This window comes from Mustela erminea, chromosome 4 (genome assembly GCF_009829155.1).
Source record: "Mustela erminea isolate mMusErm1 chromosome 4, mMusErm1.Pri, whole genome shotgun sequence".
NCBI lineage: Eukaryota > Metazoa > Chordata > Mammalia > Carnivora > Mustelidae > Mustela > Mustela erminea.
The window spans coordinates 89,291,291-89,302,904 of record NC_045617.1 but is presented as its reverse complement, the minus strand read 5'-3'; the positions used below and the strand labels follow the sequence as shown (position 1 = coordinate 89,302,904).

General features: G+C 40.1%; 1 protein-coding gene across 7 annotated transcripts in view; it reads right to left on the bottom strand.

The window, feature by feature from the left end:
• The window catches only part of UBR2 (ubiquitin protein ligase E3 component n-recognin 2), a 131,776-nt gene continuing 120,162 nt past the window's right edge, over nt 1-11,614 (bottom strand). For 5 of the 7 annotated variants that reach the window (XM_032339985.1, XM_032339984.1, XM_032339987.1 and 2 more), the window contains 6 exons: nt 11,461-11,569; nt 9,757-9,813; nt 7,055-7,132; nt 5,992-6,162; nt 3,850-3,951; nt 1-2,232 (listed from right to left, as the gene is read on the bottom strand). In XM_032339985.1, the coding sequence (XP_032195876.1) occupies nt 2,091-2,232; nt 3,850-3,951; nt 5,992-6,162; nt 7,055-7,132; nt 9,757-9,813; nt 11,461-11,569 (659 nt within the window). In that variant the 3' untranslated portion in view covers nt 1-2,090. Of the gene's footprint in view, nt 2,233-3,849; nt 3,952-5,991; nt 6,365-7,054; nt 7,133-9,756; nt 9,814-11,460; nt 11,570-11,614 lie in introns of those variants that run through there. The other 2 variants (XM_032339988.1, XM_032339989.1) reach the window with 2 other exon arrangements.

The following is an 11,614-nucleotide window of genomic DNA, read 5'->3' as shown; positions in this document are numbered from 1 at the left end:
TAATGTCAACACCTAAAGCATTTATTTTGATATCTTTAAACTTTTTACATATGATACATTCCAAATTTTACAGCTGTCCACAGATATTAAAGTTATAGCCAATTTATTAAACAGATATGATTTTCCCTGATATGGAAAGCATGTTATATAAACATTTCTACAATAAACATAATACATGCGGAACAAATCATAAAAACTAAGATGATTCATTAGGTAAGGAAGACAATTAGCTTAATGATGCACACACTAGAAAATAAAGGGCATACGTGTGTTGCTACTTCATATAAGTTCATCATCTCTCAGACTCCCCGGTATTTTCAGAAAATGAAATCCAGGGACACCCTCTGCTAACCAAGGACTTCTATGAAGTCATTCCTGAAAGCCAGAGTATTGCTATGATTTGGTGGAAATGTTTATAATCCATTTATAGAGAGAGAAACCTGGTTCTATTTTAAATTTAAGCTTGATGAACATATGGATAAAGGCCAAAAGAAGCTGGGCTTAAAAGCTAAAGGGATGGGGATGTGACAAATGCCAAAATAAACATTAAAATCACTATGCCATCCATAGCCCCAGATCTTATGAATGGAAGAAAGGCCAGAAGAAGGGGTAAAGTGCTGGGTTCTAATTTGGATTTTCTTCCTGTTGGTCCTCCTCTCAGCTGGTGAGCAGGTCCCAAGCAAGAAGGGTTATGGTCATCCTTTCAGAAGAGGGCACTCCTGTCACACACTATCTTGGAAAAGCAGCAGTGAATGTGGCTTCTTCATTCCCACCACTTATTCTGACCCAAAGTCTGGATTTCTGACCTTCCTCCTGGGTTTATTGCAGTGTACGCAAAGCTGAGTGGAACAGAACTATTAGATGCAGTTCAAAAAAACTGAGTGAAAGGGTTACTTGCACTGGTTAAAAAAAATCCAAGAGCCTTTTATTATTCATTTGTCCCTCAGTCCCACCTTAGAGAGGCTCAGAATTTCTTCCTCCACTAAATCTGCCATCACTCTCTGTGTGTATTCAAGCTCTCAGCATATATATATCAAACGAGAGTGGCTGTGCAGTATATGAGTTAAAAGTTATTTTACTAAGCGGCTATCATTCTAGGAAGGCACCTCTTAGTAAGAAAAATAATGTTTAAAAATAATAAAAAGCCTGGGCACACAGGCTGTCCCAGGAATATCTAAGTGAGCCAGCAGGTAAACAGCAATTCATCTAGTCCAGGAAATGCTGGAAGGAGTAGGGAAACCTCAAAACTCTGAGTTCTCATTTTTTCTGCTAGTGTTTGATTGATTCTAGATGCATACGATCTCTCAGTTTAGATTTAGAAATGGGAATATACTGTCTGAAAAATTAGGATACTCTAAGTTTTCAAAAAGCCCTTTAAATTGAGTTTTTCTCTCAAAGCCAAAAGTCTTGCAAAAAAAAAAAATAAATAAATAAAATAAAAAAAAAAATAAAAATCCAACTTCTATAGCCCTGAAAACCACCCAGCATATGAAACAACCAGGCTCTCCCCTTCATCCCACAGGCTCCTCCTGAGCATGTGCCCCAACCTGCTCGTAACCAGTGGAGATGAGGGATAGCCGCTTTCAAAATCCACTGCTTTGCTCTTAGAGGTAGGGTCCTGTCAGCAGAGGGGACAGCGACCTAGTCCCAGTGTTGAGAGTCACTGAAAGGGACCAGGAAGTGTGACCCCAACAGATTACAGAGACTGTTTCCTGCTGCTGTTGAGTCAGCTTCAGGCCTGGAGTTCCTTGTGATCAGTAATGTAACATGGCTCAGACTACTGGGAACGGTCAGACACAGTCAGATGCCCAAAAAGGGCTGTGCTCAACCTGCGAAGAGAAGCTCCTCACTGGGTCCTAAAACTCAAGCAGTTACGTTTGAGGAGCACAGCACATGGTGCAAGAAAATCCACTGATGGAAGATGACTTTCATCAGTCCCTGGAGCCAGAAACTATGAAAACAAAACTGGGAAGAAAAGCTTAAATAGAGAATTTATTTCCAAATTCAGCAGAATTTATTTCCTATTCTCTTTCCTGAAAAGCCAACTGGGTTACAAAAAATCCAAGTTTATGTTTTTGGTGGTGAAGTAATTATAAATGTTGCCAGTCAATGCCAACCAGTGTCTGATTTGCTTCCTGTGCATGTCCAATCTCCTCCGTGATACTGTGCTGGTGCCAAAGCTTCTGAATCTTCTTAAATCGCTCTTTGCACAAATGTAAAGGATTTCCCCGTCTAGAAGGAAGATGCATGTCACTCAGGATGCATTCTGTTTATTCATCTATTATACCCCAACCTTTCCTGATTTAGGAACAGTTACAAGTTACTGGTTTAAGATCCTTTGCACAATTCCTGTTCGGCACAAGACTGTGGCTATTAACACATTGGCTCTGAAGGCTGGCTAGGAGCAGCTGCGAGTAGGTGCTGAAAAGAAGAGGAAAATGTACACGAGCTACACTTACTCAAGCTGGGGTGAGGGAAGAGAGGGTAGAAAGAGAGTAGAAAGGTCTGGGTGGAGAGGCTAGAACTATCCATTCATTGTTCACTTTGTTGGTAAAATGTAAGAAAAAAGGGAGAAGGAAAGGGAGAGGATGCAAGAATTGCAAGGGTAAAAAACACTCCCCAGAGTGCTCTTTCAGCCACAAAGCAGAAGCGAAGCAGCCAAGTGTGAATGACTTCCAGGTCTAATTGAACCAGAGAGAAGGTTTTGGGGAGTTCACGCTGATGGCCTTTGCTCCTGATCAGAGCACATCAATCCTCTTACTCTCTTAACCAGGGCTCTTCCTCCTACAGCCCACACTCCTCAGGGCATCGGGAGAGCCATTACCAGGTGGCATATGCCTGTAAACTTGCGGCCGAGCTCATGGGACAGGCCCCTACTTATCTTGCCTTGGTTTCTAGGTCTTCATTTTCTGCTCCCCAAGGCTGGATGGTTCTACCTAGGTTAATACTTTCATCTCATCTGGGCAAAAAGATGGTCTAAAAGAAGTTACTAGTGCTTGAGGGAACTGCTGTTAGCATTTTCTCATGCTATAATAGAAGCAACCAGAGTAGAAGTGATTAAGCCTCAAATATCAAATACTGTTGTATTGCTCTATATGTTCGGTATCTTTGTCCCCAGACTCTTAAAAGTTAAAAGGTATCACACCTCTCTCTCTCTTTTTTAAAAGTAGGCACCACACGCAGCATGGGACTGGAACTCACGATCCTGAGATCAAGAGCTGCATGCTCCACTGACTGAGCCAGTTGGGCGCCCCAAGCTCATCTCTCACCAATTAAGATTTGCTCTTTTACATCATCTGAACAACACTGGGTCTCCTCATACAAAGCAACACAAATCACAACAGGCTATCCCTGCAGTGTTCTGATGCTGTCGATGCCATGTGGCCATTTCAATGGTTCCTTAGAGTGATAAATGGAAAAAATTGCACTCTCTCCATTTCTTTTCCCTTATCTGTCCTGATGGCCTTCATGACATCAAAAAAATATACATTTAATTTATTTGAGAGAAGATAGAGAGACAGAGTACAAACAGGTGCAGAGGCAGAGGGACAAGCAGACTCTCTGCTGATCAGGGCTTGATTCCAGAACCCTGAGATCATGACCTGAGCCAAGGTCAGATGCTTAACCAACTGAGCAACCCAGGCACCCTCACTTATGACATTCTGAGGGCTGGGTAAGAAAATCCCCAATGAAGCAGACAGGGTGCCCTTCTTGGAAGATCCATCTCTGCCAAAACAGCTCTACAGCTGCCAGACTATTAGCCTCACTTAGGCTGATCACATTCACTGTGTGCTGACGGCTCTGGAGGCCTAGGGTCAGCCAACCCAGCCCCCTAGGATGGGCTCTTACCTGAGTCCCTGGTCAGTCTCCCCATAGTCATCAAGGTAAGGAGGAGAGTAAAAACAGCCTTTGGTTTTGCCAGCTAAGAATAGCACCTGACATTCCCGCACTCTGTAGAGAGACCATTTACACATTATATATTATTAACTGATGCTTGGATTCAGTTCCTAATGGACTGAAATCTCATAAAACTAAACACCAGTGTTAGAAGAAACATTCAAGCAAAGATACTTCAAGTATCAACACATCTGCCCAAGTTTTAAAATAACTAAAATGATTGTACTGTAACCAATAATTACTGCATTGTAAATCAGTATAGCGAGGGTGAGGAACATTTTGGACTACGAACCAATGGCTCATGTAATACTAGCATTTAAAAACATTATAAAGTGTGAGAGAGATAGTTAGCTTTTTTTTTTTTTTTTAAAGATTGTTTAAATCTTTTTTAAAAAATTTATTCATTTGAGAGAGAGAGACAGCACAAGCAGGGGGAGGGGAAGAGAGAGAGAGAGAGAAACAGACTCCCCACTGAGCAGAGCCTGATGTGGGGCTTGATCCCAGAATCGGAGATCATGACCTGACCAAGGGCAGAGGCTGAACCATCTGAGCTATCCAGAAGCTCTGACAGTTAACTTCTAAACATAAAATAGTTACTGATATTTTAACCACTATTATGAAGAAATTGTTCATTTAAAAAAATGTACAAAAACACTGACTGATTTGAAACACAAAGTTACACCATACATGACTGAAACGATTTTGAAATATGCTAGATAAGAGAAACTGCTTTTTGATTTCTCCTAAGGGCTATTTAAAAATGTGTCTCCCAATCCCATTGAGAGGTTTGCCTGACCTTTTTGGGGTATTAATAATTTGGCTCAATTCAATATTTACTGAGAACCTGTCACAAAGGAAAACTGTCAGGCTCCAGGGCACAAAGCTACCTAAGATACAGACTTAATTAATGCCTCAGGTGAACTCAAACTCTTGTCACTTCTCTCCTTCAAACCCTGAACTGAGTTTTCTCACTCAGAGGTGTCACCAGGACATAGCAAGTCCCAGGACTGCCCGCTTTGCGCACACTATTCCAGTGACACGAGCCTCACTGCTGTTTCCTGAACACAGCAGGCACATTCCCCAGCAATTTTCACAATTGCTGTACCCTCCCTAGAGTGTTCTCTCCACTTCTTTCAGTGTTTATTCAAAAGTCACCTTCATGATTCCCTAAATAAAATCCAACTCCCCACCTGCCATTTCATATTCCTCTCCCTGCTTTAGTTTTTCTCTTTTGAGTGTATCACTTTCTAAAATTCTTATCAGCCTTATTTTTCATCTCCCACACTAGAAAATGAGCTCCACAAAGGTAGAGATTTTGGTCTGTTTTGCTGACTATTGCGTTCTCAAAGTCCAGTACACAGTAGTCACAGTATTTGTGGTTTGTTGTCTAATATAATCACAGTTGACCCTAGAACACGGCAGTTAGAGATGCTGCCACTGCCGCCATGCGGCTGAGTATCTGCATTTAACTTCTGACTCTCCCAAAACTTAACTATCAATAGCTCACTGTTGACTAAAAGCTTTACCAATAACACAGACAATTTATGAACACACGTCTCGCATGTTTTATGTATTATGTACTGTATTCTTTTAATAAAGCAAGAGAAAAATGTTATTAAGAAACTCAGAAGGAAGAGAAAATACACTTGCAGCACTATACTGTATTTACTGAAAAAAGTCTATGTATGAGCAGACTTGAATATAGTGCCAAACCATGTTATTCAAGGGTCAACGGTATACACATCAGCCAGTGGTATCTTATGGATCCCAAACCATAAGGATACAACTAAAGAAGTAATTTTGACTGATCTGGGCAGGAAATCAAGGTAAAGTTTCACACTAGAATGAGGCACACAGAAAGTCGAACTGAATTGCCATGGAAGTGGGAAGGATGACAATGGAAGAAGCAGCAAAGAGATAGCATGAGCCAAACAGATGTGAGGAGACAAGGCTCCCGTGTTCCTTGAATGAGTAAAACAAGGAGAACAGCGCTCTCAAAATTCTCTGCAACACAGTAGTTTCTTGTGCTATCCCTCAACATGCACATACCATGGCAGATGCAAAGTGAACAAACAGCTCCTGTCAGGGTCTTACCTGAGGAAGATGCCCACCCCAGAACCACAGGAGTAGGTGTGAGCTGTGCAGGCTCCCACGTCTTCCCCTTCCAGTTCAGTCTGACAGCAGTAGCTCTGGGAGCACAACAGAGTTCCACACACAAGGCACAGAGTGGGGGCTCTGCTCTTATCACCACCTGATTTGGGGCACCTCCATGGGACAAAAAAAAGCTCAAGTCATTGCTCTAAAAAAGAGTGGCTAAAGAGCTGATGGTGGTAAAGGCACCCTGGACCAAATTCTGCAACATCAAGCAGAGCTGAAGATGCCTATATCCTACGGCCCAGACAAATTTACTTCTGGAATTAGGAACATCTCACACAAGCACCATGTACTGGAAACATTCATTCAACTACTGGAAAAGAGGTAAATTAAAATCAGTAAGAGAAAAAACCAGTAAATTCTGTTGTGAAGAAATACTACACAAGATGAAAATTGATGAGTTAATAGTTATATATGCTGAAAGTAAAAAAACCTCTGACAAACAGTGCTGAGTGCAAGAAACTATAGTATATGTACAACAGAGTGCCATTTTTAAAGCTTAGAAAGGCAAAATATGCTGCTTGGGAATACAAACATTAGTTGCTAACATATAAATGTAGCAGAAGCTTGATACTCTGTGTAGAACAGGGGGTCTCTGCAGGGGGAGGAGGAGGACGAACACGAGAAGTGTAGAGAAGAGGTACACAAGGCAGCGTCAATTGCCTCGGTATCGTTCCGGTTTTTACACTACCCATTATTCTTATGCAGTTTCTGCATCAAAAGTTTACAAATACTACTAAGGGCTGTTATTACTTTAAAGTGCAAACAGTTATTTAGATAACGTGTAATGAATCCAATCTGTCACCCATCAGCGTTTCTCATACCTTATTCTGAAGCGTTCTGGAATGGTGCTGTTACAAGATGGGCAATGAAAAACACTACCAAAGTTCTAATTCCCCGACCCAAACAAAATGGAACAACAACAAAATCCCCTCAAATCTGTATAGAACAATGAGGGCTTCCAGTGTTAAGAAATGCTCAACACTTAAATATCAGAACTTACGAGAAATTAGATGCTTGATTAATGAGGCTGCTGTAATCCTCTGGAAGGTCTATTAATTTGTTGGATTCTCTTGGATAGCTAAAACAAAACAAAACCAATACACAAAAAGCCACATATAAAACCAGTCAGAAGTCATAGTACAACAATGACAAGTAACTCTTAGTTGAAACAAATAAAGGAAGACTCAATCTGAGTGACTGGGTATTATCACAGTGGTAAGAGAAGCCACAATAAAAGATTCAAAAGACACTCTTTTTAAAAAAAAGATGCAGTATCTTTATTATTAGTATTTTAAAAATTTTTATGAAAGTTCTATGCCCAACATGGGGGTTGAACTCACAACCCCAAGATCAAGAGTCCCATGTTCTCCCATTGAGCCAGTCAGGGACTCCTAAAAAGGCACTCTTAAATAACACAGGACCCTACTGTTTACATTTTTACTTGAAGAGCCCAGAATACATAATCAAGACAGTAGATAGTACTTAGTACCTGCCCCATTTAAGTGAAAATCTGGTAGCTCTGGGAAGAAGGGGAGATTCCTCCCTGGGCTTCTATGGAAAAACAGCACAGTAATGGAGAGTCCAACCACAAAACTCAGGGTAAGACAGAGAAGATACACTTATTAAGGGTGAAATGAGGGGGGAGAAGAGAAGGCAGTAGAAAAAAAAATAGATTTTCTTTTTTTTTTTTTTTTTTTTTTTTTTTTTTTTTTAAAAGATTTTATTTATTAATTTGACAGAGAGAAATCACAAGCAGATTGTGATGGAAAGGCAGCCAGAGAGAGAGAGAGGGAAGCAGGCTCTCCGCTGAGCAGAGAGCCCGATGCGGGACTCGATCCCAGGACTCTGAGATCATGACCTGAGCCGAAGGCAGCGGCTTAACCCACTGAGCCACCCAGGCGCCCTAGATTTTCTTTAAATTCGAGACACCAGGCCATGATGATTCTGTGACAAGTTAATTCATATAATATGTAGTTCCAAATTTAACTATATGTGTGGATCTCTTCTCAGTGTTCACATATGCCCAACACAGGCTGTGTAATATGGCCTGCCCCTTCTTTCCCTGAGGCAAGACACACAGCCAAGGGGGAGTGACTGAGACAGCAGATCGTTTTAAGGAAAAAAAAAAAGAGAGAGAGGGAGTGAGAGAGAGAGAATCCTAAACAGGCTCCATGCCTAGTATGTGAACCCAACATGGGGGCTTGCTCTTACAACCCTGAGATCATGACCTGAGCCGAAATCAAGAGTGGGACACTTAATTGACTGAGCCACCCAGGTGCCCCTCAGATAGCAGATCTTATACCAGAGTCACATGGGGGGAACTTGGGGAGACACATATACCAATGTTAGAGAAATCAGATTTGGTAGGTAAGGCCTGGGTATTTTTTTTTTCCCCAAGATTTCTTTAAAGTAATCTCTATACCCAATGAGGGAACCAAACTCACAACCCCAAGAATAAGAGTTACTGAGCCAGTCAGGCACCCTTAGGCCTGAGTATTTTTAAAAAGCTGATGGAGATGTTAAGTAGAGAACTACTGTTCCACATGAGTTTTCTGACTGCAGAGTTGAACCATATGACACTGGTGATACTTAACCATTTTTGACTTAAATTAACTGGAATTTCATGTGGCTCAACTTAATAAAATTAGGGTGCTATCATTTCTAGATTTGGGACAGGATGTGTATGAAATCAAAGAAATAAAAGTGCCTGGGTGGCTCAGTGGGTTAAGTCTCTGCCTTTGGCTCAAGTCATGATCTCAGGGTCTTGGGATCAAGCCCCACATAGGGCTCTCTGCTCAGCGGGGAGTCTGCTTCCCCCTCTCTCTCTGCCTGTTGCTCTGTCTACTTGTGATCTCTCTGTCAAATAAATAAATAAAATCTTTAAAAAAAAAAATCAAAGAAACAGAACAGATCATTTCCTCTAGCCTTCTGAGTTTTATGAGAGATGTATTTGGTAGAACCAAGGAGCGATTAACAGATGAAATACATCTGTTATCACCACGATAGCATACTTTCCTATGGAATCAGAATAGAGCTAACATCAAAAAGAATGGGGGGGGGAAAAAAAGGCCATGATTTGATAATTACTGAAACTGAGTGATAGGAATGTGGAACCTTATCATACAACCCTTCACACTTTTGGACAGTTTAAAATTTTCCACAATAAATGGAAAAAAAACAGCTAAGAAAAAATCTGAAAAAGGACCTATATTTTTAAAAAAGCAAACACTTCAAAATATAATAATTTTGTTATTTTTTTCCTCTGCCAAGAATAATGCACTATACTTAGATTCATAATTCTTATTCTTTAGAAACTCTCATTGTTAGACTAAGAAAAAAGTATGAAGGCAAGATGTTCTTCCTCTCAGAATCACTGAATACCTGGGAGGTCAATTTTATTTTATTTATTTTATTTTTTTTTTAAAGATTTTATTTATTTATTTGACAGAGAGAGATCACAAGTAGGCAGAGAGGCAGGCAGAGAGAGAGAGAGAGGAGGAAGCAGGCTCCCTGCTGAGCAGAGAGCCCGATGCGGGACTCGATCCCAGGACCCCGAGATCATGACCTGAGCCGAAGGCAGCGGCCTAACCCACTGAGCCACCCAGGCGCCCCTGGGAGGTCAATTTTAAAGGAAAGGCATACTTACATCCTGCTTCTTCCCTACTTCCTGCCCAACCAAATTTTTGATAATCTTTAACTTACCTTATGGCATCTCTTTCACCTTCTAGATATCTTTTCACTTCAATGTTATGGCACCAACTTCAATGTGAATGGGAAAAAAAAACCCAAAATTTAACTTTTGAAAGGTGAAAATAGAATTTTTTCCTATTTCTCTATCTAGTAAGAAAAAACCAAATCTTCTTGGCTTAATATATTCACCACATCAAAAGGAGGAAGACATATTTTGCTGTAATTTTTAAATTCAGAAGAATATGACCTGTGATTTCCTAAAAGCATACACTATTATCCCACTAACTTGGGCATTCTGGAAAATGCAGTATGAATTAATGACAAGCTCTTATTATTTGGAGCTAGAACAGTCATTATAAAATTTTTTTTTTAAATTGTGGCAAAATATACATAACATGAAGCTTACTAACCATTTTAAAGCATATAGTTCTGTGGCATTAAGTACATTCACACAGTTGGGCAACCATCCCTACCATCCATCTCCACAACTTTTTCAACATTCCGAAATGAAATTCTGTACTCGTTAAACACTAACCCCTTCCTCCTTCCCTCTGGCCTCTGACAATCACTGTTTTCTGTCTCTATGAATCTGACTACCGAAGATACCTAAGGTAAATAGAAACATATAATATTCATTCTTCTGTGACTGGTTTCTACTCAGCATGTTTTCAAGCTTCATCCCTATTGTAGCAGGGGCCAGAATTTCCTTCCTTTTTGAGGCCAAAAGAGTATGTCATATAGTATATGTATATACTACATATTGTTTATCTACTCATTTGTTAGACAGGTTGCTCTACCTTTTGGCTATTATGACTAATGCTGCTATGAACACAGTTGTACAACTAGCTATCTGAGTTCCTGATTTCCAATCTTTTGCAATATATACCAGGAAGGTGAACTACTGCATCATATGATAATTCTATGTTTAACTTTTTGAGGAAATGCTATACTATTTTCCAGAGCAACTGCCCTATTTTCTATTCCTATGAGCAATGCACAAGAACTTCAATTTCTTTCATTTCTAAAAAGCATGTGTTATTATTGTCTGTCTTTTGATTACAACCATCCTAATAAGTGTGAAGTAGTACCTCACTGTGGCCCTTATTTGTGTTTTCTTAACGTCTAGGGATGTGAGCATGTTTTCATGTGCTTACTGGCCTCTATCTTCTTTGGAGAAGTACTTTGCTCCTTTTTAAATGGGAGGTTGCTTTTTCGGTTGAGATGTAAGTATTCTGGCCATATACTCATACATTCTGAATACTGATCCCTTACCAGATACATGATTTGCAACCCCCCATTCGGTGGGTGAAACAGCCAAATTCTAATCTTAACTCACTAACTTGACATGACTGACAATTTTCTAGACTTCAATTTTCTCAAATATAAAGTGAGGGCATTGGACTAGTTAACACTCGAGGTTTTTCAGTTCCAAAAATTTATGTAACAGAATCCTTAACAAGTAAATTAATATGAGGAAATAAACATTCCTACCACTATCCTCCTTCTGAGCAAATTTGCTTATGCTATTCTAGCTTGGCAAAAACCTTTCCACAAAGGTAGATTCTTAACTAAGAAGGCCTAATCCTTACAGGATGAATTATACAGATTGAATTCTGCTAGGCTCCCTACCTGAGAATTCTGTAATATGTGAAAAAAACCTAAGTTTGTTTCCACAGAACTATTCAATATAAGGGAAGAAAAGCATATAATCCTTACCTTTCAATCAGTAATTTTGTTATCTCATTATTTTCTTGAAAAAGGCAAATGAGGTTGTTTGGCAGGGAAAGGTAGTTACACAAATGCTCAAAATGGCTTGTTCCAGAAACTGCAAACGGGGCAGAGAAGAGTGGTGCATATAACAACTGAGAGT